General features: G+C 53.9%; 2 protein-coding genes across 3 annotated transcripts in view; one reads left to right on the forward strand and one right to left on the reverse strand.

Annotated features, from left to right (window-relative positions):
• Slc5a10 (solute carrier family 5 member 10) overlaps window positions 1-27,032 on the reverse strand; it is a 47,431-nt gene that overhangs the window by 9,188 nt on the left and 11,211 nt on the right. The window contains exons 9-10 of the mRNA XM_021177149.2: window positions 25,636-25,841; window positions 22,116-22,251 (exon numbers count right to left, since the gene is read on the reverse strand). Coding sequence (XP_021032808.1) covers window positions 22,116-22,251; window positions 25,636-25,841 — 342 coding nt within the window. The remainder of the gene's footprint in view (window positions 1-22,115; window positions 22,252-25,635; window positions 25,842-27,032) is intronic.
• On the forward strand, window positions 1,921-25,999 carry Fam83g (family with sequence similarity 83 member G). Of its 2 annotated transcripts, XM_021177146.2 has the most exons (6): window positions 1,921-2,016; window positions 2,294-2,896; window positions 12,968-13,135; window positions 19,511-19,635; window positions 20,325-21,579; window positions 25,207-25,999. In XM_021177146.2, the coding sequence occupies exons 2-6, from the start codon at window positions 2,375-2,377 to the stop codon at window positions 25,567-25,569; spliced, it is 2,433 nt and encodes an 810-aa protein (XP_021032805.1). In that variant the 5' UTR covers window positions 1,921-2,016; window positions 2,294-2,374; the 3' UTR covers window positions 25,570-25,999. The 2 variants fall into 2 exon arrangements, with proteins under 2 accessions (XP_021032805.1, XP_029339469.1); XM_029483609.1 differs by having other exon boundaries at window positions 1,921-2,896; window positions 20,325-21,363; window positions 25,207-25,640.

Genomic DNA, 27,032 nt, shown 5'->3' on the forward strand with positions numbered 1-27,032 from the left:
AGACAGTAAGTAGAACCCCCATGGCCTCTGCTTCAATTCCAGCTTCTGGGTTCTTGCCTTGAGTTCCTACCTTGACTTTCCTGGAGGAGGGACTGTTACCTGGAAGTATAAGGAAAATAAACCCTTTCATTTCCAAGTTGCTATTGGCCATGGTGTTTCATCACAATAGAAACCCTAACAAGGACAACAAAAGCCATCAGGATTCATAGCACAACAAGACTACTGGAGCATAGAGTGCTTATTTACCATATGAGAGGCTGGGCCTCATCCCTCGAACTGCAAAATAAATAAGTAACCACAATAATATCCTATACAAACATGCAAATGGATAATGAGCATGTGTTGGCCACATGAAAGGCATTCACATTGTTGGTGGGGCTAGAAGACAGCCCAGAACTCTAGACCGCACTCTGGAAATTTGCTAATGATGCTGCCATTTCCATGGGATTAGGAGATAGAAAATGGCTGTCAAGGTTGGGGTGGGGACCTGGCTGCTTAGTTCTAATAAGTAAGGGCTCTGCAGTGTCACAATCCTGCTAGCTCTGGTTGGCCTCCAGCCTGCAATTCTGTAATCCTGCCAAGCATTCCAAGTCCTGGGATTAGAGGTGTGCATATCTTGATGGTAATGGTTGCTAAACCTATACATAATGACAAGGCTGTATACCCCTCTCCCCAGTGTGTGCGAGCTTGAGCACACACACACACACACACACACACACACACACACACACACACACACAGAGATCTGATGCAGCTCTGTGGATGGCCCAAAGGATTTTCTGGCCAAGACAGTCATATCAGATGAAACTGGAGAAAACTAATAGCCTCCCCATTCACTCTTTACAGCTTCCTGTGGCTTGACCAAGAGTGGAGCAGATAAGGAGCCTTCCAGCCAGAGGGCCAGGTTCCTTAATGAGGCTGGGAACTCCGCAGTGGTAAGAACAAGAGGATAAACTGAGGGTCAGCACATCTTTGTTGAGGGTAGAAGACTCACACTCATCACTGTCCCTCTCTGCTCCTTGGGAATGGGAGGTGAGGAGGTGACTCAGGTGCCCGAGGCGGGCAAGAGTGCCAAGCAAGAGCAGGTATGAACCACAGTGTTCACCCAGTGTAAGGCCTGATGTGAATGAGGACTTTGAGGTTAGAGGTGAAGGGTTTGAGTCTGGGGATCAGTGATGAGGACCCCAAGGGTGCTAACTAGGCTTTGAAGCTTTGAGAGCAGTGAATGCAGGGCAAGGAGGCCTTACAGGAAAATGAACAGTGAGGACATGTCTGGAGGGTACAATGTTGCCATTAGTCGGTCCTCATTAGGTCAAGGCCAGGGTCCACTGGGACTCAAACCAGCTCTATCCTGACCCAGAGATGGTAAGTAGGCTAGAAACACAGGGCAGTATTGGCCTGGTGTCCTGAAACAAGAAGCTTCAGGAAGGAGCCCTTTGCCAACCTGCACCTGACATCCTGCCCTCAGATAAGGACCTAATGGTCTCCATCACTGGAGGACAGCCAAGAGCTGCGTCTGAGCACAGCTTGGTCCTCTCCATCCTTTTCTGGCGCAGGGTTCAGGCATGTGAGGTGCACCAGGTTCTGCTAGGTGGGATCCCAGCAAGCAGTTGGGCTCAGGACTAATCTGTATCTGGTCTGTGCACATGCAGAGCAAGTGTGTGGAAGCAGTTGGAGGTGGAGCCGGGCCTCGGCCCACGACCCAACCTTTCGTCTACAACTGGACAGCTGAGCATCCCACCCGCAAGACAGAACCGGGCCAGAGATGGACCAGGATCGCCAGCAGGACTGGGGGGCAGAGGAAGACTTCCACGAGGCTTAGAGGCAGCAAATTGTCCAGCCTTGCGCTTGAGGGAGATGAATCAGCTTCCGGCCCCGCCCCCGGGGCCGCACGTGACCCAGGTGAGGGTGGCAGGGTGGGCGGGACCGCCCTTAGTCACCGCCGGTCCAGCCCGGTGCCACCACCAACGCCTGTGGTTCCTCGGGTCGTCCGGTCTGTACGGCGCCACCTGTTTGGTAAGCAAGTCCCTCCTCCGGGTTTGCGAGCCCCACTTGGGCTGGCGTCCCGGCTCTTACTCCGGACTGGGGCGAGGGTCCCCGTGAGCCCCAGCTTATTCCCAGGATTCCGAGAACCTCAGGCGGATCCCAAGACGCAGAGGACAACCGCGGCCCTGGACGGCTCTGGCTAACCTCGCCACGCTTCGCTCCGCCCACACCACCACCACGCCCCTTCCTTCGCCACGCCCCCGCCCGCCCTCTGACCTGGACCGCGGTCTTTTGCTGATTCCCTCAGGTGAGGTTCGCAGAGGCGCCGAGGCCCCGGAGCGTGAGAGCGCGGTGCCCGTCGGGCCGCGTTCCCACAGCGAGGGCCACCATGGCCTTCTCCCAAGTGCAGTGTCTGGACGACAACCACGTGAACTGGCGATCCAGCGAGTCGAAGCCCGAGTTCTTCTACAGCGAGGAGCAGAGGCTGGCCCTGGAGGCCCTGGTGGCCCGGGGTCGCGACGCCTTCTACGAGGTGCTGAAGCGCGAGAACATCCGCGACTTTCTTTCGGAGCTGGAGCTTTCGCGTATCGTGGAGGCCATCGAGGTGTACGACCCGGGCTCTGAGGACCCGCGGGTCTCGGGCCGCCGCCCCGAACTCCAGGACAACGGAGGCGCGGATGCCAGCGAGGAGACCAGTGCGGCGGGCGGGCCCCCAGCCACGGAGCCGCTGCCCTCGCTGGAGTACTGGCCCCAGAAGTCGGACCGCTCCATCCCGCAGCTGGACCTGGGCTGGCCTGACACCATTGCCTACCGAGGTGTGACCCGGGCCAGCGTCTACATGCAGCCACCCATCGACGGGCAGCCGCACATCAAGGAAGTGGTGCGCAAGATGGTCAGCCAGGCGCAGAAGGTGAGGCGCCACGGCGAGACCCCCATTCACCCAGCACGCATGGGCACCGAGACAGCCCCTGGACCTCTGACTGGCCTCTCGGTTGCCTCCTCCGGTGATCAGAAGCTGAATGCCCACCCCCTCTAGCAGGTGGCACTGGGCTTCCAGGCTGAGTGGGCTTCTGTGCCCTCCTGGAGTGTTTCTGAGTTCCTCAAATGCAAAACATGAGCTGTGTGGGAGGAATGCAGCTTTTCTCTCACCCACTCTCCCTTGTCTCATCTTAGACCCACGAGCAGATAGAAGCTTGCACACATACATGAGCTTGCTGACAGGGGTCTCGGGAGAGACGTGGAGGCTGGTCTGGAGCCCTGAGGAAATCTGCCTGCTTCCTAGCTGTGCTGTGTGACTGGTGGTGGTTCTCCAAGCTTTTCTCTGAGTAGCAGCAGCTGTCCAGGCCAGAGCAGGTGGTACCTATTGAAGGTTTGGAGGAAGAGGTGAGGGTGTCTACTTAGGTTGTGGTTTGCCATCAAGAGGCTCTTCAGGCCTTGTGTGGATCCCCTTAGCTGACAGCCGTTGACTGGGCTGTACAGTGCCCTGGCTTTGGGTGACTGCTCCATACTGACACACTGACACACATCTTGAGAAGCTGTGTACAATGCTTGTACAGACAGTCAAACCATAGCTGGGTGGCCATGACTGTGAGCAGAGGTGTGCCTGATTTGACTGGCAAGGTAGCCCAGCAAGCTGCGATATATCTAGAGCAGGTCTGTCTTCAGGTGGTAGTGAGAGTGTTCCTACCTGGGTCTGACCCCTTCACTGTCCGGGTCCAGAATGAGGCAGTCAGTGTACAAGGCCAGGTGTCTACCCTGGGGACTGATCTGGCTGACAGGGCCTGGGGAGCTCTTGGGCAGAGAGACCAAAAGTGGGTCAGTAGCTGAGGTGGCTCAGCTTTCCCCCAGAGTGGAGGCTCTGTCCATGGGGCCACTAACTGAGGGTTTCTAGTCTGTAGGCACACTTTGCATCTCTAGCCATTGTGATGGTAGGGTATTGGGTGGCAGGAAGGAGGAAGGACTGAATAGTACTCTGGACACCTGAGAATAGTTGGGAGTCTGCTGCCCCTAAAAAGGGCCTGGGGTGACTCCCACTGTGGCAGAGCCCAGCCCCTTGAGAGGAGGGAGAAAGACTGAATGGGGCCCAACCTGCTGTGCCAGTGCTCTTACAGCAGGAAGGAGGCCACGTCCACTTTCCAGCTTGGCCTGGGAACAGCAGCTACAGGCTCTAATCTTCTGCAGACAGAATGACATAGGGCCAGCCAGTGATAGGGACAGATAGGGGTGCCTGGGGCCAAGTTGTACCCTTCGGGCTTCCTGTCTACATCCTTGTGCCCACAGCTGTGATGTAGCCACTCCCTGCAGACCCATAGCTTTGTTTGCACCCAATTCCACTCCCCCAGGTTTGTTTTTGATGGCATCTGTCTACAGTGACAGAAAGACATTGATCTTAGTGTGAGCCCCATCTGTCTATGTGGCACCAGAGTGGGTGACTTCTGACTGCCTATCATGTAGAGGCATTGCCCTGTGCTACCTACACCTGGTGCCTGTACCCCACAGCAGGGAGTCCCATAGGAGGCTCAATTGACAGAGGGCATGTCCATTTACAGAGATCAAGGGTTTGTTCACACCCCCACCATGCTGTCTTGGGCCAAGCCCCTCCCCTGTGGACCTGTGTGAGTCCCTGTTCCCCGATCTTTGTCTTATGGCCCACACAGTACGTGGGAAGGCTGTAATAATAGCTTCGGTGGAGTATGAGCACTTTATAATCTGAGGTAGTGTTATCTGCCTCTTTTTTTCACATGGAGAAACTGAGACCAGACTCATTAGTTGTCCCTGCCCAAGGTCACTTAGACCTGTTGCACTCTGGGACCTACCCAGGAGTTGTGGTACCTGGTAGCAGTGACAAGCAGGACCTGGGAGGAGCAGCTGACCTAGGTGGCCTGAGTCTTTACTCCTCGCTACTGCTTCCCAGCCTCCTGGGGCAGGCCCAGACGCCCGTGGATGCTGACAGAGCGATTTGCCCGCCCTCTTCTTGCTCCTCCCTGTAGGAGCTCTTCTGTCTTATCTCTCACCATGAGTCACCTCTTGCCCTTCTCTCCCACCTCCCCTTTTTACCCCATGTCAGTGTTAGGGGAACCCCAGCCTCCAAGGGCTGGGGTGGGGGTTTTGCTGACTAGCCCTTTTCCATGGGGGCTTCTGCAGCATGCTGCTGGCATTGAGTCACTCTCCCAGTAGTCAGCACAACTGACAGACCCTGGGGCAAGGAAATGACACAGCACACACTCAGCTCACGCCACCTCAGCCACCCCTGGTGGCCGTGTTCCTGTCAGGATTATTCTGCTGCGTCCTCCCTTCCCAGAAGACTGGAAGGGTCTGACTAGAAAGAGACAGGAGTGTGAGAATAGGCCCTGGTGCTGCCTCCACTGTAGGATTGGATCAGACCTGGCTCTTCCTAGGCCCTGGCTCTGTCTGTGAAGTGGGTACAGGCGTTGAAGTCTGGGAAGGGTCCCCTGGGTCCTGCCCCCTGCTGCCTAGATCCTAGATTCATCTGGATAGGGAACAGTGGGGTCCCATCGTACTCTCTTGGTTGTGTGACGCTGAGCTTATGCTCCCTGTACTGCTGGCCAGTCTTAGCTCCCCTCTGAGGAAGCCCCTGTCTGCCCTCTCCCAACCCTCCCTCAACCCTCCCCCAACCTTAGGCTGGGAGGAGCCTCCCCTGGGCTCCAGCTGCATACCAGAGGCCTGTAGCATCACGCCTGGGAGGGATGAGAGCAAGTTTGGCCTCCAGAGGGTGAGGCTGGGTGGGGTTGGGCCTCAGTCAGAGGATCTTCCAGCAGATCCTCGTGCCCACCGACACGGACTAACCCCTTACAAGTCCCAGGGGCATCATGTGTCATACCTTCCCAAGTTACTATTGGAGGACACAGAAGGAAGCTGAGGTGTCAGGTGCTGGCCCTGAACTAGGTCTACATTTATGTCTTCCAGCCAGGGCTTACAAATGGAGACCCAGAGAAGTTATGTTTCTTGCCCAGGGCCACACAGCAAGAAGAAAGAGGAGCCAAGTTTCATGATGCCCGATTGACCCCACATCTTTCTTGTCAGATCCCTGCCTTCACACTCTGGAGTCCGGGCCTACCACTTGGCTCCTGGAGAATAAAGGCAGCTTAATGAGGCATTTATTAAATACCAACTATATGCCAAACGCTGAACAGGCACTTTACCTGCTCTGTGTAATCCTTGCTACAGCTCCATAAAGTAGGTGTGGCCTCCATTGTCCGCAGAAGGAATCCAAGGTTTGGTGGGGCTCGGATAGGGTGAGCAACTTGCCCAAAGCCTCGGAACTGAGAACGAGAGGATCTGGGCTGCAGGCTCTAACTGCATCCCATAGTGGACCCATTAGGTCTTGCTCCCTGCTTGCTTCGCTCAGGCAGTGAAAGCGTGCTTACAGGCTTCTGGACCCCTAGATATTGGGCTGCCAGAGTTGAGTGAGGGGAAAGCTGGTCATGCGGGTCTGGAATGGGACAGCTATACCCGGTCCCTCTGGGGACCATGTCCCTCACACTGCAGGCTAGCCACAGTGTGAAGGTTCAGTCATTACTGGCCTGCATGCCTTCTACAGTATCGTAAAGGCGTGTATGCTATCTAGTGGTGTTGTGTCCAAGTCCATGAGCACAATGATATCTGCAGACAACAGCTAGCAGTATATGCCTCAGCGTGTGTCCTTTTTATTTGGAGGCCCATGACTGCACCAAAATAGCCCCCAACACAAGCTCCTGTGGGCCAGGAGCTGCCTTCTGCCTGCTGGGGCAGCTCCTGCCTTGGGCCAGGCCGCACCTGTTGGGGTGGGAGCCATCAGATAGCATAATCCCAGGTGTTGGCTCCAGACTTCTCCAAGGCTCCCCACCCCATGGCAAGTGCCTGCATCTTAATGGCCATGTGCCCTGCCTGGAAGGAGCTCTTTTGCTATTCCAGGAGAGGACCCTGCCATCTGCTCATATCATAGATGAGACCAAAGTGTAGATTAGGATGGAGCTTTGAGTCTTTGGTGATGCAGGGCCTGGACTACATTCTGTGGAGCTGTTGGTCATGGTAGTTTGGAAAGTTACCCTGAAGCCAAAGGTCATCCTTCGGGATGAGAGAAGCCCTACATTGCCAGCCACTTGACTGCTACTAGGGTTCGTGGCTGACACTCACTGGACAGGCCCCCAGACAGGCTGGTAACTTCCAGGGTATACTCCATGTGGGGTGTGGGAAGGACCAGCTTTAGTGTCAGGCAGACTCGGGTCTAAGTCCAGTTCTGTCTTATCTCTGGCAACCTGAGAATTCCTCACTACTCTACTGGGCTGATCTCAGTAAGACACAGCCTGCTTGTCAAAGTCCAGGTGAGATTTAAATGACCATAAGAGAGCATGAGTTATCCCTCAGTGTGCTATGTGGTCTTGTGGTGCCAAGCTGCGTCCAGTGAACGCCAGGTCTCTTCCCTCACTCTCTCCATCTTTATAGTCACCAAGAGCCACACAGGGCAGTCCTGTCACTGTCACCAATACACTCCATGACTACACTATTTTTAGCTTCACTAAGCCCTAGGGAGGGAGAGAAGGCTTGTCCTCCAGGAGTGCGGGGAGTCTTAGAACAGCCCTCACACCCCTGGGCTCTGTTCAGGGTCTGTGGAGTGACCAGCATGGCTTCTTGTCTGTGACTTGCTGACTGAAGCCATCCTCTAATTGGCTTTAATGAGGCTTCCTTTTTATAGGTAGCATGGTCCCAAGCAGTAGCTGGGTTTCAGGCTGGAAAAAGAAGTACTTGGAGAGCCACCCTATCTTCATACCACCATAGCAAGTAGAGAAACTGAGTCTTGGAGCGAGAAAGTGACCCAGGAAGGCAGGGCAGGGTTGGACAGGCTGAGGCCGGTCAGTTTCAGGATAAAGTGGGCTCTGGAAGATGGTGGCATGAAGTCAGTGGTAGAACGGATACATGATCCTGACAATGGGAGAAGTGTGTGGCCCTGGACTATGACTATGTCTTTGGGAAGTGTGACTCTCTGGTTTCCAATGTGTGAATGTTGGTGGCCTGCTATTCTTTCTGTGGTTCAGATCCGACCCCTTTATCCCAAGAAGTAAGGTTCCCTGCCCTACTACGAGATTACAAGATAGGCAGGACAGTCATTCAGTCTCCATTTTATACCTTGGCTGAGAGAGGGAAGCATTGGGCCCCCACCATGGTGTTGCCTAGCCTCAGCTTCTTCACGTACACAAGGGGTGACTGACTGCTGCTGCGAACAGCCTGTCAGGAATGGATTCTTTCATCTTTGGTTTTGAAAGTTATTTTTCCCTCACCACCTACTTCTAGGTGAACAGTTTGTTTTCCTGTAGTGCTTGAAAGATATTGCTCACTGTCTCTTCTCTCACTGACTGTGGTGAGATGTCAGTTTGACTCCGTTCCTCCATATGCAGTTTTTTCTTTCCAGCTATTCTTGTTTTGTTTTTGTTTTTTTGTTTTTGTTTTTGTTTTTGTTTTTTGTTTTTTTTTGAGACAGGGTTTCTCTGTGTAGCCCTGGCTGTCCTGGAACTCAGAAATCCGCCAGCCTCTGCCTCCCAAGTGCTGGGATTAAAGGCGTGCGCCACCACACCCAGCTTCCAGCTCTTCTGAAGAGTCTGATGTGCTGGGTTTTGAGTGATTTGGTTCTAAGTGCTTTACCTTCCCATCTCTTCTGTGTGTGTCATTGAGTCTGTGGATTTCCGTTCTTATCAAGTGAAGAAGTAAAATTTAGTTGTTAATTTAGTCACGTATGTTTCTGATCTCTCTCTGAGACAACAGCTTCCCTCTGTTAGACTTCTTGAAGCTTGCTTACCTGGGGTGCTTATGGCTTGCTGTGTTTCTTCAGTCTCCTTCTATGTGACGTTTGGATACATGGTACTGCTGTGCCTTCAATTCACTATTCTTCCTTGATATCTAACCTACTATTAATGCATCCAGCATATATTTTCATTTCATGTTAGATTTTTTTCTTCCATACTTTTACTTCTTTAAGTAGGGCCACGCTGTAGACCAGGCTGTCCTCAGACTCAGAGCGCTGCCTGCCTCTGCCTCTTGAGTGCTTAAATTGAAGGTGTGCGCCACCTTGCCCTGCCCCTTCAGTGAGTCTCTCATTTTCCCATTTCTTTGTACAGTAATTCTCTATTAAGTATAGAAATGGTGGCTTTGTGTTGTAGGCTGCTGCTGTATATTTGTTCTTTTAAATATTTTAGAGCTCTGTTGTAGAATGCAGTGAAATTTCTTGGAAACAAACATTTTTGGGAGGTGGGTATAGGCTGTGCATGGAACCCAGGTCCTCAGCATGCCAGACAAGTCTCTCTCTGTCACTGCTGTACCAAGCCCAGCTGAACACAGTAAGTCTTGCTCTTAACCCTTGTTAGGAAGGAGCAGAATAGGCTGTAGGGTAGGAGCCACACTGGCCACACCAAACCCTCCACCCCCAGCTTCACCACTTCTGGAATACAGAGACACATTCCCTGCCATCATGCCACTGCCTGTCACACGGACAGATCCAAGCATTTGGGATATGGAGCCTAGGTTGTTTGCAGAAGTTTGCCTAAACTCGGTTCAGGCTTCCTTACCTACTACCTAGGCAGTGTCCTTCTGCAGATTGTCTACAGGCCTCATGTGTCAGGATGGCTTCTGTCCTAGCTAAGAACACATGAGCCTCCCATAGAGGACCACATACAGCTTTAGCTGTCCCTTTGGGGGCTTGGCCCAGCCTTACATGTTTCTTTCCATGAGTAAGCTATGCAGTGACAGCTGATGGCTGGAGGGGCCCTGAACAGCTCTCCAAAGATGGGCAGAATCAGCAGTGACCTTGGAGACAGCCTAGATGGAAGGCTTAAGGCAGGATGTTTTGAGGGAAAGGAACCATTGGGGTCAGAATTCTCAGGAGAGGTGCGTCAGAGGCTGGGCCACTACCCCAGTAGTTTTCAACTATATTCAGATCAGTTGGCTGTCTCACCCATCCCTCCTCTCTGGCACTTGTGGGTAAACCTGTCCATCCACTGTCCCATGAGGACGCTTTGCCCTAAGTGAAGTTTGGAGGCACAAGGGGCCTAGAAGAAGCTACTGTGGGTCTTGGAAACTGTGGGCTGGTATCAGCACCTGGCAAGGCTGAAGACTACAGCCTCTTGAGGAACAGCTACCAAACTGTCCTTTCATAGACTCTATAGACATAGCAGGATGCTCCAGCCAGCTTATACAGGCTCCACTGGACTGTGAGCAGAACTCTAGGGTGCATAATAGCAGGTGCTTCATCAAGGACATCAGAAAGGACAGGTTTTGATAGCTTATCCACCACCCCATTTCATAGATGTGGAAAGTGAGGGGCCTAAGATGGGAGGTGGCTAGTACCAGGCCTTGAATACTGCAGGAGTTTCAGGGCCACAACTCTTGTCTCCCAGGTAGATGAAATTCCCTGAGAATTGTGAAATCACAACACTCCTTGTTGAGCTTTCAGGGTCACAGATGAGCCAGGCCATCCAAATGGAATTAATTAGTTGGTTGTGAGGCATGGTGCTTCTGGGTCCTCTCTTGTGCTGATTGCAGCATTTGTGAGGATATAGGGGTAATGGCACTGATGATAGGAATTGTGAACCGTAGACATCCCAGACCGGGGAGAGTCTGTTTCAGCCTCTGTCACTGACTGCCTCCACATTCCCGTCTACAAAGGCAACATAACCTAAGGTCTCAGGAGCTCTCAAGGAACCTTTGTGACCTGACCATGGATAGGCCGAGATGTGAGATGCTGGGCAATGGTGGGAAATCTCCCAGCATTACCGCACATACCAAAGCACTGTGCACACCACCACTTCCAATGTCATCTCAGACTCTAGGAGCACCAGGCCGCTCTCCTCTCCAATATTAGCCGATAGCTATTTAGTCTTTCTTTCACCATCCTAGGGACAGCATCCAACGCCAGAGTCAGCCATGGGACCCTGTCAGGGATCCACCTTGGGGCATGGGCCCTAACAAGTCCACCTTGGCAGCCTTTGACTTCTGGGCCAGGTCCCTGTCCTGCTGGGGCACATCTCAATCTGCCATGGTGCCCACAGCTTGGAACCAGCCGTGACGGATCTGGGGTACAATGGGCTGGAGAGCCTCCAGGGATCCGCGTGCCAGCCAGGTCAGGCTTCTTTCCAGCGCAGTGCATGAAGCTGTTTGCCTGCCTCAAGTGGCCTAACCAAGGTGATGTTATGGGATCCCCCCCCTGAGTTTCCCTCCCCCACACTACTACCCAGAGTCTGTCAGTCCGCCAAGGTCATCAGGAGCCCACCTGCCCGCACGCAGTCTTTGCCAGCAGTCTCTGGCTTGCTGAGCACGTGCCGGGTAGGACACTCTTAGGTCCTCCTCCACTGCGCCTCCCCTCTCCCCCTCTGCTGCAGTGGACAGCACTTCCTCATCTAGTGCTGACACTGTGCTCTGATACCCCTGTAGGTGTCAGCCCCGCCCAGTCTACCATCCTAGCCCCCAAGAGATGGTAAGTAGCTGTTCTCTGAAGACAAGGATCCCTAGGGCTCAGCCTCCTTATCCCCTTAATTCTGAACAGATTAGCACTACCAAGCCTTGAAGGCCATAGGCCCAAAGGAGGGCCAGACAACAGCCCCACACAGCTGGGAGTAGGGAGTATTCACTGTGCTTCAACTTGCCTCATGACTTCATTGGCCTCAGTTTGTCCAGCTATGCCGGGATCTCACCTTGTTTGTGAGAGGTCAGACTCAGGCATCTGAGGCAAGACTGCCTGGGAAGAAGGTAGCACGTGGGGATCCCTGAGGACCCCCTTGGATTAGGTCCCTGATGTGCATTACCCCGAGTATGCTTGTCCTCATGAATGGAGTCTTGTTTGACTGATGAGAAAACAAGAGCCTAGAGTTATTTAAGAGTTTAACTTAGGTTCACACAGAAAGTTCACTGCAGGACAGGCCTAGAGCCTCCTGCTTAGGAGTTTGGACTTTTGTGCCAGATGAGCAGCAGGCATCAGCAGGGGCCAGAGGCTTGGGAAGAGCCCAGATGGGCCTGTAGGGGCTAGCCTAGTGAGCTCACCGCGGGTGGGCGTGTAGCCATGTCCCCAGAAGGCTCTGGGTAGCCTCTTGTTACTTTGTGTATACAGGTCTCACTGAAGGAAGATGCTGAGCTACACGTATGAGATCAGCTCTGTGGCAGGCCACTGTCACAGCTCTGCAGGGACTTGTGGAACCTCTCTATAAAGCTCCTTAACACTGTCTGCTAGTGAGGGAAGGGGTAGTGTAGAGACTGTCACCTGAGTTGGGAACATCCCTGGTCTGTGGCTATGTTCTATTGGGGGCCAGGTCCACACCCCGTCCTCTGGTTGGAGGGGAACTAAGACAGTTGGTTCTGTGAGCGGGCTAGGTGTGGATAGATACACTTTGACCTCTGAGCCCCATCCTTAGGTTCAGAAGAGTGGAAGTTACCTGTAGTGAGCATAGGTGTTGGCAAGTGACAAGCAGAGCACATGCTGATGTGGGTGCTGTCTGATCCAGAATGGAATCCTGCTGTAGTCTACAGCAGCCCAGGACTAACATAAGGTATCAAGTTGGTGGCCATGCCATCTGCTGGCCTCTTCCTACTGTGGTCACATCTGGTTTGTCTCAGCATCTCCAGGAGTCAGGAAGGGCCACATGTGTAGCTGTTCTTGAATCTGACCCAGGAGGGTACCAATGCAGGTCCCTGGGCTGAGCCCCTGGTTGTGCTCAGGGCCACACTGGACCTTCCTGGTGGTAGTACCGGTCTGTGATTCTTAACCTGGTTGAGGAAGGAGGCCCTGAGGACCAGCTGGACGTGTGGAACTGTGACATAGACCTTGCCCCTGATCTTGGATCACCTTCTGCACCCTCCTGGCATGTCTGCGTTCCTCCCTACACTTTCCGCCTTGAGGACGACTGGAGCTAGGTTTTTCATAGGCTTGTGGCTTGGGAGGAGCAAGGGTGCTGTCCTCATTGCTGTGCTGGTAAACCACCCAGTCTTTTCCTGTTCCCAGGTGATAGCTGTGGTCATGGACATGTTCACTGACGTGGACATCTTCAAGGACCTGCTGGATGCTGGCTTCAAGAGGAAGGTGGCTGTGTACATCATTGTGGATGAGAGTAATGTCAAGTATTTCCTGCACATGTGTGAGCGGGCCCGAATGCACCTGGGGCACCTCAAGGTGAGCTGTCGTCCCCTGCTTGGGCAGCTGGAGGGCAGGTAGTCATTTAGTCAGTCAACAAACATTGCCTTGCAGACAGTGCCTTATACCAAACAGAGTTAAATCATCCTGGAGCTCTCTGCCAGGTGGTCACACAACTTGGATGCCCTGAGGGATAAGATATTTACTACCTCCAACAGGCAGATAAGATAAACACGGATCTAATGCCTTCAAGTAGGTGCCTGAGCGCCTGCCAGGTACTGTGTTACCCATGCCACATAGGTTTCCTGTCTGCCTGCATACCTCTGGTGACAGGTGTGCGCTCATTGCCTCCACAAGCAACTCATACCGTGTCACCTACAGAGCTCTGACTCTCAGGGAGTCTTTCTTCGGCTGGGCTTAGCCCCAGTTTATCTCATCAGTTCTGCTGGCTGGCTCTAGGATCTGGCTCAGACGCAGGAAACCCTCATGCCAAGGTCAGGGTCGAGATGGACTTGAGATCCCTCGGGAGAGGAAGGGATTTCTTCAGAGCAAGAAGGCACAGTGGCGCAGAGGTGGAGGAGAGAGCCAATGCCTGCTTCCTCTGCTTGGCTTTGCTGTGTCTGAAATCTTGTTGCCTACCACTCTGGGCTCCAAGATTTCATTGGTCTGATGGCTAGGTAAATCCACTGGTGTGGCTAGGCTCTTCCACTAAGATCCCCTAGCAGCTATGTACAGCACATGTCCCCAGTATAGAGGAGTCTGCAGAACCAGCTGGTGTCTCACAGCATGTGACTACTCAAGCCATTTTCCAGAGTTTAAACTCCTGACAACCAGAATGGCACAGATCTGTCATTCCCATTTTGCAGATGAAACAGTAGAAGCAGGTGCCAGGTGTCACTGCCAATAAACCAGAGATGAGGGCCAAGTGCCCCAGGCTGGAGGCCTGTGATTGAAACACAGATTCCCGATGGTCAGCACACAGGGCTGGTGACAGTGGCAGGGCTTGGAACCTGTAATTTGTCAGCATTTGTCAAGGCCCCCTGCGGAGCCTTTCAAGTGGGCGTGAGATCTCTGCTGTGCTACCAGTCTCTAATTTCAGGGACTTCTTCATGTGGTCTCCAGGTAGGTTGACCCTAAGCCTCACACCTGCCTGGCATGTAATTAGCACCTGGAAATGGCTCTGGGGTGGCAGACAGCTCATGCCAGAAAGAGCCATTGTGTACAAGTTCAAAAAAGATGACTTGGACTTGGCTGCTCCAGGGACCAGTGGCATCTCCACGAGCTCCAGTAAGGTCCCCGCTCCATACATTTGCCACACACTGGTGGGGCTTAACGTGTATGTCACTCGACACATCGCCCTCTTAAGAGAGGCCAAGGGGCATCCTCACCCAGGTTGGCTGCTTGGAGGCCCTGGTCCCAGAGTGTCTGAGGGCCCTTTTCAGTAGAAACTTCTTAGTCTCCTCAGTCTTGGGCTGTCTGAACCTTAGGACGTAGGAAGCAGTGGGACTTGGCTCTGTGATTATAAGACTCTCTGCCCGTGGTTTATGGGGGTATCCGAGCCAAGACACTTGTAGCTGTTCAGACCAGGCTCTCACAGAAAGATGTGTAAGAAATTGGCGTGACAAGGAGGGCACAGACCTATCTTTCAGAATTCTCTGGTGCTGCCCACTGCCCACTGTGGGACTTGGCTCCTAGAGTTGCTTGTGGGTGACAATTCAGGCTAGCAAGGCTGAGGAGGTGTGCAGCTGACAGTCTCGTGTTAAGACAGGGGCTATGGGAGGCTTGCCCCACTCCACTATTAGCCCTCAACTGTCTCAGGACCATGGGACAGGAGGGCAGCTCGCTGGAGTCAGTAGCCTGTCCAGTCCCACCTTGTTGCCTTCCTTTCTGGGAAGGTGACCATGTCTAAAAGATATGATACTAGGAGCTAGACGCCTTCATGGGCAAGAAGTAAACCCCAGCTTCTTAATTCTCAGCCTCACCATAGTCCTAGGCAAGTGGTCAGAGGCTCTTGTGAGCACAGCCCTGCCAGGTGTCACTGTGGAGAGCCTGTCCTGGCCAGCTTTCCTGCCGTGGGCTGGCTGGGTCTGGACCTGTTTCAATGTTTCAGGATCACTTCCTGTGCTGGTAAACCATGGGCTGCTCTCAGCCACCCACTGCCCTGTCCCAACCCTGTTCCAACCTGCCCCAGAGCCTGTAGGCCCAAGATACGGATAGCTGTGGCAGGGTCACATTTGTGACAATGGGGTATCAGGCACCAGACATCAAGTGCCCTGTCATCACACCACAGGTAGTTATTGGCTCTGGGCTCCATTGTTCATGTGGGAAATGGGCCCATCTCCATGCCTTCCCTCTGGCAGGGCTATTTTTTTTTAATCTACTTATTTTTATTTTATGCACATTGGTGTTTTGCCAGTGAGTGTATCTGTGTGAGAGTATTAGGTCCCCTGGAACTGGAGTTACAGATAGTATGAGCCACCATGTGGTTGCTGGGAATTGAACTCAGGACCTCTAGAAGAGCAGTCAATGCTCTTAACTGCTGAGCCATCTCTCCAGCCCCTGGCAGGGCTATTGTGCAGAACATAGGAGACTGCAGTGGGCATGAGGGATTCAGAGGTTCCTTTGACCTTATGTGGTTATGTGGTTAGGAACAATGCTTCTAACACACACCAGATCTCATCTGAGTGCCAGGTGGCTTCCGGTTTTTTCAAAATAGTGGTCTGGTAGAAGCCATCCCTTCTTGCCAGCAGTTATGTTAGTACCAGGACTGACCATGCTCCCTGTCCCCACATGAAGGGGACTGACATACATTGCCTCTTCCAATATGTGGGCCCCAGCTGCTTCGGGGACCACTGTCTACTGGCCTTGAAGGCAGTAAGGACATGAATCCCCCACATTACAAATGGGCAATAGTCCTTGAAAAGAGTAGCTAGCCTTTTGACCTTATCCCTTCTCAGGGTCATAGGGCCAGGGCAGTGACAAGGTCTTATATTGGGGTGATCCTAACACTAAGAGGTACCCATGAAGCCAGTCGTGGTGGCGCATGCCTTTAATCCCAGCACTCAGGAGTCAGAGGCAGGCATATTTCTGAGTTCGAGGCCAGCCTGGTCTACAGAGTGAGTTCCAGGACAGCCAGGGCTACACAGAGAAACCCTGTCTCGAAAAACAAAAACAAAAACAAAACAAAACAAAAAAGAGGTACCCATGAGCCAGTGGGAGCCATGCCACAACTGTGAAAGACCTATCAATGTGAAAAGCTCCTTGGCCCATGTAAGCAAACTGGAAAAACCAGCAACCACCTGAGCTGACTACATGGCCAGCAAGCAAGGAGACACCAGCCATCCGACAGCCGTGGGAAGACACACAGTGGGGATACCTGACTGGGCCCAAAGACCAAAGCTGTGTTTTGCCAGGCTGTAGCTGGGGTTGTTAAGGCGGGGGGGGGGGCTGGCGCTAGACCCCAAGCCCATGTCCATTCCTGAGTAAATTCATGTCCTACCTTCTCTGGTTAGGCTAGGGCCACTGATGGGTAAGGATATATGCCAGGGTCTTACATCTGGAGGCAAAGAGGCTCACCTCATTGGGCTGTCATGAATCAGGGTACGATTGGCATCGAGTAGGTAGAGACAGGGCTGTTATTCAGCATCGTAGTGTCAGTACAGCCCGACCTAGCCCACCATGTCAGTCATCCTAGGGAAAGGGCCTGAAGTACTAACACCAAAGCTTAGAACTGGGTAAGTCCCAGCTCACAAGGGACTTCCCACTGGCTATCATGTCTGTTCATGAGTCAGGGTGACAGGTGCAGGGTGAGCTACTGCTCCGCCTCCCACCTCAACTCATCTCCTTGCACTTCCTGTGGTTCAGGCATGGCTGACTGATACTTTTACCCTTTGAAAGTCAGGAGTGTCATCTGCTACATCACATTGAGAGACAAAAACTCATCACCTCCTTTGCTGGCCACCAGGTGTGGCTAGCAGTTCTGCTTTCCCTCAACAGTCCAGGCTACAAAGTTTGTATCCTGGTGTGTCCCCAGTGAGAACTAATCCCTTCTGGGTGTCCCAGGTAGACCAGTACATGCTGCAGTGAGGAAGCTGAGGTGTGGAGAGGCTCAGCCAGTTTATGGTACCATGTCTGAGTCGCCAGGATGCCCAGGTTAGCCCGATGGAGACCAGCACCGAGTACCCCAGCCCTGTGTCCACCACAAGCACTTTGGGCCAGAGCAGCCTGACTCACTTCCACTTTCTGCCTTGCCCTACCCAATTCCACTGTGCCTTGCGGAGGTCTGAAAGAGTCTAAGGACCCTCCACCCGCCTGCCCATCCCTAACTAGGGGCACCCCAGGACCTGAGACAATGCAGCTTTGTGGGATCCTCCACCTCTGCTCACGCGAGCCCAGACACCTGAGACATTACCTCATCTGGGCCAGGCCCATGGGGCGAGGCTACCAGGAACTAGGAGGCAGAGGGTGGGGGGCCTGATGCAAGCCCCTGCCTGCTGCCCAGCCCCAGTGGTGGATGAGCTGATGGGTTCAGTGCCAATCCCTATTTTGCAGACAGGGCAACTAAAGCCTAGAGGGGGCTAGGGTCTTGTTTAGTATCACACAGTAGGTCACAGGCCTGCCTCTCACACGGCTGAGTTACTCTGAGATGAAAGTTAGGGCTTTCTGAGCCCTCATAACAACACAAGTTTGGGGTAAGTAGACAGACAGCAGTGAAAGAAGTATCCAGGCTGGTTGCCTAGTTGCAGTGCATGCATGGCCCCAGTACACAGTATTGGATGGTGAGACCACAGGACGCCACAGAACTGGGCTGTGGTTGGCACAGGTGACAGGGAAAGCCTCTAAGATCTTTGTTCCAACCTCTGGTCCCTGAGCATACAGCGTGTTAGGTACAAAGTCACGAGTGCTAATTGTCCTGGGCCCTGGCCAGCTTCCTGCTGAGCTGGCTGTGGGCAGGCCTGTGGACAGGCGGAGCCAGAGTGAGCTTGGCCCTGGAAACAGCTTATCTGCCTTCTAGGATGGGCCCAACAACAAGACAATTAATTGTTCACCCCACAGCTGGGTGGTCATCATGTGGGGACCCACCCAGAGCCACCCCTGTCAGCTTCTGTGGATAGTACTCGGGGCCACCAGTGGAGTCTGGATAGGAGACTGCAGTGGGTGGTATGCTCACTCGAGCCACCTCCCTGTATGCACCAGCTTCCCTGTTCTCTGCCCCCCTGGATGCCCATTCATGTGTTCAGCCTCCCCACATGTGGGCACTGCTTTTGACATACAGGACTAGCATGTACTCTCTCGAGCCCTCCATGGCTTCTGCTGTCCACAGACAAAGCAAGTGGGGCCTCTTTCATTAGTCAGGCCCAGCAGTACAGACAGCCTGCTCTTCCGCTGCCCGGCCTCTGCATCCCTCCCTTGAGGCACTTGCCCTCCTACCTTGCCCCACGTCATCCTTTCCTGGGAGCCTCCCAGCCCCTGCCTTCATTCACTCCTCTGCTTCTGGGCATTCCAGGCTGTTGTTTTGACTCACTGCCACCTCCACAGTAGCACCTTGTCACTGCCATCTTTGTCTGCCACTGGGGGCCTCAGCAGGGGTCAGTGAACAAACAAGCATGTGGGCAGTTAGTAACCTGGAACCACTGAGTGGGAGAGAGAACAGACGGGCAAGTCACAGCTCAGTCTGACAAAGACTTTGTCACCAACCTGTGTTTGAATCCAGAGCTCCCACCATGTGAGCTTCATGTAAGTAGACCAGTCAGGAAGCTCTGCTGAGCCTTAAGCCAGATGGACCCTAGGTCCCTACCTACTGTTCTTTGGGAGCCTCAGCAGTCCCTTTCTGCTTAGATTCACTCAGACTTCCCTTGTCCCTGCGTTCCCTGTGCTCAGCAATGGGTCCTCAAGCACCCAGGCTCTGGATGGTTCTAGAGGCACTGCACTGAAGAGAAAGGCCAGCCAGCAGTTTGTGGCCCCACTTTCTCTCTGAACCTCTGCAAGCTCTTCTGGGCTCTGAGGGCTTTCCCCTGCTGGCTCTAAGTCCGGCTGTGTGGTAGAGACTGAAGTTGACTCTGAGATTGCCCCGACCACGCCCAGACCACGCCCCATCTCCAGAGGAAGAGTGTTCTGAGTACTTTCAAGGGAGCCTGCTTAGCAGTTCAGTGACATGGGATGCAAGACTGGGGCGAGGCCTGTGACCAGTCATCCTGGAAGACCCTGGATGTGTTCAAGTGTAAGACCCAGGTTCCGTCCTCCTTGCATGGCCCCACAGTCCAGATACACCACCACTACCCTTCTCCACCCTGCACCTCCCTCCCAGTCCTCAATCCCTACAAACTGCCTGCGGGCTCTGGACAGTCTGCTGGCCCTGCCTGTGAAGTCAGTGCCTGTAGTTGTCTAATTCTGCCTCCCTGTCTCCCAACACAGAATCTCAGGGTACGCAGCAGCGGGGGAACCGAGTTCTTCACACGATCAGCCACCAAGTTCAAGGGTGTCCTGGCCCAGAAGTTCATGTTTGTGGATGGAGATCGGGCCGTGTGTGGCTCCTACAGGTGATTCCCCTCTGCAGCTTGGGGAGGAGTTGCCTCTGGTTCGCAGCTAGTTTCTGCCCTTAATCCCTGCATGTGACACGCTGGTTATTCCAGTTCATTGCTCCCAAAACTGCTGAGCTGTGTGCAGGACTGGGTCCACCCACCCTCTGTGGAGGCAGGCAGGGAAGCCTTTTGTCCAAGTAGGCTGTTGTTGTTCTATCCCACACAATCACTGGCCCAGGGGTAGGGTGGGCTAGGTCACGGTGAATTTGCTCAAGACCTCTGCAGTCACTCTAAGAGCCGTCTCCAGGGCCAGAGCCAGCTTTGCACCATCGCAAGGCAGGGCAGGTTTGCCACAGTCACTCTTGGATTGAAGACAGCAAAGATACCAGTGACAGCCACTGTGTTGGGTGGTTCCTGGTGCCCAAGGCTACAGTGGGCATTCCCATGCTGCCTTCATGAGTCCAGAAGATCCCCAGGGGTTTGCTGGGGAAAAGCTAGACATAGGATCCCAGACTCAGGTTTGACCCCTGTCCCACCCCATGCCACCTAGTCTGATAAACCCCAGGTAGTGCACTGTTGATGCCCCCTATCTCAGGCCAGGGGGAGTATGCACTGTTGATGCCCACTGCCTCCGGCCAGGGGCACTCACTAAATCAGGAGCCACATGTGCCCTGTACCTGACCACCTATCCTGCCTTTATATTGTAGCTTCACGTGGTCAGCTGCAAGGACCGATCGGAATGTGATCTCTGTGCTGTCTGGTCAGGTAGTAGAGATGTTTGATCGACAGTTCCAGGAGCTGTACCTTATGTCTCAGAGTGTCAGCCTCAAGGACATCCCCATGGAGAAGGAGCCAGAGCCAGAGCCCATTGTGCTACCATCTGTGGTACCCCTGGTACCCACGGGCACTATGGCCAAGAAGCTTGTCAACCCCAAGTATGCACTTGTCAAGGCCAAGAGTGTGGATGAGATTGCCAAGAGTTCCTCTGACAAACAGGAGGTTACGAGACCCCCTGGGCTGCGGGGCCCTGCATTGGCTGAGCGCCCTGGGGATCTCTCTGAGCTGCTACCACCTGTCCACCCAGGGCTGCTCAACCTGGAGAGGGCCAACATGTTTGAGTACTTGCCCACATGGGTGGAGCCAGATCCGGAGCCTGGCAGTGACATTTTGGGCTACATCAACATCATTGATCCCAACATCTGGAACCCCCAGCCCAACCAGATGAACCGCATCAAGATCCGTGACACAGCCCATGCCAGCGCCCAGCACCAGCTGTGGAAGCAGAGCCAGGGGGCCCGACCCTGCCCAGCACCCTGCTCTCCCCCAGCACCCAGGGACTCCCAGGATGTGGTCCCAGCTGAGAATGGCTTCCCCCAGGGGAACCCTGAACCACAGGCTCCTGTACCTAAGCCCCGGACAGTCCCTGTGGCAAGTGTACTTGCCCAGGATGGTAGTGATATTGGCTGGGCCCTGGATACCCAAGAAAAGGAGACACCCCAAAATGGGATAGACCCCAGGCTACCAAGCACAGCCAGCGAAAGCGAGGTCCCACAACAGCAGCACTCATCTGTGACGCAGGATGACCCTGATGGCCTGGAGAGAGGACTCCCCAATGGGCTGTATGAGGATGAGGATGACGACGATGACTACGTGACCCTCAGTGACCAGGACAGCCTCTCAGGCAGTTCTGGCCCTGGCCACCGGCGACCCTCAGTGGCTTCATCCATGTCAGACGAGTACTTTGAGGTGAGGGAGCGATCAGCACCTCTCCAGAGGCGCCACTCAGAGCAGATGGCCAATGGGCCAGGCCACCCACCCCGACGACAGCTCAGTGCCCCTCATGTAACCAGAGGAACCTTTGGTGGCCCCATGAGTAGCCCCCTGTGGGCCCAGGGTCGGAGCAGAGAAGATGTAGATGCATCAAGGATACAGGGACAACGCCCCGTGGACAGGCAGGCTCAGGTGGGTCTGCTCCCTTCATCCCAAGGTGTTCTACAGTTACCCCAAGAGCCCAAATGCCCATGTCCTGGGACATTGTGTCCTTGGCTCGAGTGACACCTTTTGTAACAGAGGTGATGAATGGGGAAGAGTGTCACTACACAGGGCCATGTGGTTGGCCATTAGTAGGCTGGGGACTCTCAGTCCTAAAGTCTCCAAAACGACCTTAAAAACACACATTTCCACATATTCCCAGCTCCCACATACCCAGAGTTACAGGGCCTGATACATTCCATCAGGTAGAGGGTACAGAGCCTGGTTTGCAGACAAGGCTTAATGGCTGATCACAGAGATGGGAGTCTTCCTTGTCTGACTTTATGCTAAGCTACCTCCCTCCTCCCTGTAGATTTCTTTGTGTTCCTAAGGGACACAAAGAATCCCTTTCTCTTCCATGTTGGGCAAGAGCAAATCCCTCCTTTGTCACGGTGGCTTTTGCAGATTAAATCCTTAAAGCCTTGGGTGTCCTGCCACTGCAGGCATGGCCACAGAGCCCATCTTACCTGGGAACAGTACTCGGCTGATCATGCCTGGCATGATCATCAGGCCCATGGGAAGCATCTTCAGGTAGCTGGCTAGAATGGAGCCCGCCTTGGCATGGTTCAGGTTCCGGGCAGACAGGGACCGCTGCACAATAACCTGGGCACAGGATAAAAGAGATGAAGATTCTCAGCTTGGGGATAGCAGTATCAACCTCCTTCATGGGCCTCGTGAAGTGACACAAGGTAGATGGAGTGTTATTATCCCTATACCACCTAAGATGACCAGCGCGCACAGCTGACATCTCATGAGCACTCTCCCTTCTGCTACACTTATCCCAAGGAAGCAGTCTCCTACTCCATGCAGCAGACAAGCATGGATTCCCTGGGGTGTGTCAGAGCCAAGGGGGGCCTGGGTGTGTTAGACTCCCCACCCCCCACCTCTTGGACCCTCCTAAACACAGACATTCCCATAAATCCTGTGAGCAGAAGTTACGCTGACTTTATGACTGGCAGAACCCTAAACCCTAGGCCTCTGATACTTCAGTAGTAATGAGTGTCGCTACTGAGAGCATTGTCTCCTCTGAGGACCTTAGATAGTAGATCCTGATGGCCTCCATTTCCAGATCTGCAGGATAGGAATGGGTACATGGATAGGACATTTGAGTCCCCTTTCAGATCTGATATTTGATTCTACTGCTAGTTTGAACTTTCCTCCTGTTTTTGAGACAGGGTCTTACTCTGTAAAGTCTGGGATCGCTTGGAGCTTTGGTCTATGGCGGCCTTGAACTCACAACAATCCCTCTGCCTCAGTCTCTCAAATGGGATTTAAGGTATAGGTCACATTTGGATTTGATTCTGGAGAAAGTGGGAGGTTGGGGTGTATCTGTGATATACCTTGCTTCACAGAGGCTCCTAGTAGCCATGTGGGGCCAGCACTTGTAGACTCTCTGGGACACTGGTTAGAGCAGATGTTCTGGTGGCATAGCTTCTTCACTGGGTTATACAAGTGTAACTCTGAAATGTGTTTTTCCTGCACTGTTCAGTTCACTGTCAACACCTGACTCACAGATAGGAAGTAGCTGTTCTGTCTACTTCCTTCACATGTGGCTGCTAACACTGACCCTGAGCAGCTGGCCCTGTGACAGATGCTGTTGTCCCAGGTGTCTCAGAGTGAAATGAGAACAGTACAAGGCACCCCCCACTCCCCAGCTTGCTCATCCCATGTATTCTCCCATCCCTGGCTTGGCCATTTCACCTTTCAGGCCTGCATCCCCTGATCTGAACATGGGTCACCATCACCCAACCAAGTATGGCAAGCAGCTTTGGTGTGGGAGCTGCTGGGCCTGGCTCCTCAGGGCCGTGGGTTGCCATGCACTTGTCAAAGTTCTTAGCTGTTTTTATAGTCATGGCGGCTGTGTTGGAAGATGCTGCTGGCCAAGAGGAAGACAGTTCATCTCTTGTCATACATATCAGCTGGGGCACAGAAATCAGGAGCCTCCCATGCTTATGGGATCCCAGGAGGCCTACTATGTGCCCTTCTATGCTTCCAGGATCCCAGGAGGCGTACTGGGTGCCCTTCTGCCCCTTCTGCTTTATACCCAGGGGCAGTGAGGCCTGGGAGAGGTGACAGAGCCCCACCAAGTCTTCATTTCCTATTATCCTCCCCCCACCCCCTGCTTTCTTTTTCTTTTTTAAAGACAGGTTCTCACTATGTTACCCTGGTTGACCTGGAGCTCTGTGTAGACCAGACTAGCCTTGAACTCACAGATCTGCCTGCCTCAGTCTCCCAAGTGTTGGGGATTAAAGGTGTGTCCCACCATGCCCAGCCTGCTATTGGCTTTCTGATGACAAAATGGTCAGCACTGTGGGTTGACCTGTAGCTAGGGAAAGGCATGTAGTTCAGCATTCAGGGGAGAGTTCAGTCAGACCCTCAGGTGCCAGTGAGTCATCTGGAGCCCAGGGTCTGTGTTTTAATACCAAGACCTGGCATCCTGTAGTAAACCCTGTCCAAGGTGAGGCTAGGGAGTCATGGCTGGTGCTGTAGCCATCTAGGGTCAGCGGGGACCATCCTCTGTATTCCTAGTTGACCTCTTCTAACCTCTTTCCTCCTTATCTGCACTCATTCAGCCAAGAGGGCAGGATAGATGCTGACTCATTGGCCTTCACGGGAAATGCTTCCGAATGGCATTCTACCCAGAGATGTGGGGCTAGGCCAGACCTGCCCAGTGGGAGGAAGCAAGAGGAGGCAGGGATTAGGGGCTCATTTAATCTAGCAGGCCCTCCAGACTGCCTTTCACCCTCCTGGGTTGGCCCACAGTCCTCAAAGGAAAAGGGTTGAGCCTGCTACAAGGTACCTGAAAGGCCTGGGCAGGGAGGGGGTAAAGGCCAGATGGGAGCCTCAGGCATCTGGGGTCCCAAGGGAGAGCAGCAAGTTACTAAATGGAAATGAAGGTTCAGCCTCCCGGTGCCTCTGTCACCTCCAAGCCCGTATAGATTCCCACTTTTGGAAATCCATGTGAAATGTTTTTCCATTTGGTACCCATCAGGTCTGTTTCTGGACTTTGATGTTCAGCCTGTGAGTGCAGCTGACTCTGCTAGACTCACAGGGAGGCAGGTGTGTGTGCGCACAAGGCGCTCTCTAAACTGTCACAGTCCTCACTAGCTGCTGGCCATCGCCTGTGGGCTCAGTGTGACTAGGGCTCTAGTCACCAGTGATCAGCAGTGAACCTATGCCCACCACAGGGCTCGTCCCTGCTCCACTTCTCCAGGGCTGCCCACAGGCTGGGCAGGCATTGATCTCTTGTGCCCAGAGAAGGGGAGTGGGTGTCTGAGGTCAGCTGGAGATTCACGAGGAGAGGTCAGAATGACCTCCGTCCTCATTGGATATCCAGGCTCAGATGGAGACCCTGCCACTAACCACCGGCTCTGGTCCCCCATTCACGTCTAACCCTGTTTGCAGAGGGATGGAATGGAGCACAGACCACACAGGGAAGAACCAGTCCATATTACAGATGAGGAGACTGAGGCACTGACTGAGCCTGGTTATGCAGCAGGAGTCCTGTTAGCCCTCCCAGCACACCATCCAGGAGCTCACTCTCCTTTCTCTCTCCAGGGCCAGCATTTCCACCGACATGGAAGCACTACCTCAAGGACCCCAGGGCCTCCCCGTTTCCGGCCTGCTGCTGATGGTACCCAGAGCTCTTCCAAGAAAGCAAGCCCAGCCGCAGCAGGCCCCCACCACTGGCAGCCCAAGGGGAGCCCAACACCCAGAATGCTACCAGATCCTGGGAGCCCAAGGCCAACCCGAAACACTCGCCTCCGAGCAGAGCTCAGGGCCACCGAGGAACATGCCAGTCCCTTCGGAATCCCATACTCCAAATTGTCTCAATCGAAGCACCTAAAGGCCAGGGCGGGTGGCAGCCAGTGGGCCCCATCGGACTCTAAGCGCAGGGCCCGAGACCACAAGGAACCCTAGCAGCCTAGATGGACCCAACCCCGCCCCAGAGGGCAGCAGGTCGGGGTGGGCAGTGTTGGCGCTCACCTGGTCAGTGCACCAGTACCAGGTGGCCATGATGGTCAGACCAAAGGTCATCCCAGTCCACGGGAGGTCTCCTGTGGAAGGGTCCCGGAACATATGCATGGCGTCTGCTCGCGGCAGGTGGCAGGTGGTGTTGGGGATGGTCCTGGAGGGGATGGCCTGGGCATACGCCGCCTCCAGCTGCTCATAACCACCGATCTGGTTGAAAGCTGGAGGGTGGGGCAGAGTGGGTTGGTTCTGGGTGGCCCTGACTCCCAGGATCCTCCTACCCTCATCTCACAGATAACTTCATGCATCAAACTGAAACCCCTACCTCATCTTTCCTGCTCCAGGAAGGTTGAGGTTGAAAAAAAGAAAAAAAGTGAAATAGAGTATTTTATTTGTATTTAAAATAACTATTAAATGAGCATTTTGCACATGGGCCCACAGTGTCCTGTTGGCCAGCAGGGTTCACGGCTAGTGTCTGGAAGCCTGCTGGCCTTGGGTATGGGTTCTCTGCCAGCCTCTGGACTGGCCCTTCAAGGAGGGGGAAGTGGTTTTCTCTGTGTTTGAGTCATTGAGTATTGAAGCCATGACCTGGACTTCTGAAGGCTGTGACTTCACTAGAGCTAAGACACTGCTGGCATTGTGGCCCCATCCTTCCAAGACACAGGGAAGGAAGGCAGAGGCTCCTCGGGGCCTTATGGTAGGCCTAGCAGGTAGAGCTCAGGCCAGGGGTCTTTCCTCTGAGTCTGGAACATGTCCATTCTACCTCAGGGTTGGGTGGTGCAAGGCCAAGCCAGGCCTGGCTGTGTCTGTAGTCATTTGCCCTCTCATCCGGCCTATATCTGACCATTAGGTCCCTCCCCTTCAGTAGGTCCTGGAGACATAGGGGCTGCTACCAGGGGAGGAACACACCTGGGTGTGGGGCAGCTTCTGGCATCTTCCCAGGCCCCCTTTCCCAGCAGGGTGTGGAGCTAGGTAGGCTGGGGTCTGTTTCACCAGGAATCTCTCTTGAGGCCCAGAGGCAGCCTCTGTCACAGGGTCTCAGAGCCTGAGCTGAGGCGTCACCTTTAAAGCCACCCACCTTGAGACCTATCCTTGCTCCCTCCTTCCCTCCTGTTTCCCTCCCAGGGCATGAGTAGAACTCCCTTGTCTGTTTCTAAACTCGTGTTACCAGTCCAGCATACCTCCCTCCCTGCAGGCTTTTGTCTGGCAGGAGACAGCAACACCTCCTAGGACTCTACTTGATTTTAAGCACTGGAGGAAACACCTCAGCAGTTTTGTGGTCTGCTAATTGTGTGCTGCACACACAGCTGCCTGCTCTAGGGCCTGCCCAGCCCTGAGGGAGGCTAGTCAGCGCCTCCCTACTGCGCCCCTGTAGGCAGGAGGAAGTAGCCCATCAGCCTAGAAAGCCAACA

Source organism: Mus caroli, chromosome 11, assembly GCF_900094665.2.
Source record: "Mus caroli chromosome 11, CAROLI_EIJ_v1.1, whole genome shotgun sequence".
NCBI classification, from domain to species: Eukaryota; Metazoa; Chordata; class Mammalia; order Rodentia; family Muridae; genus Mus; species Mus caroli.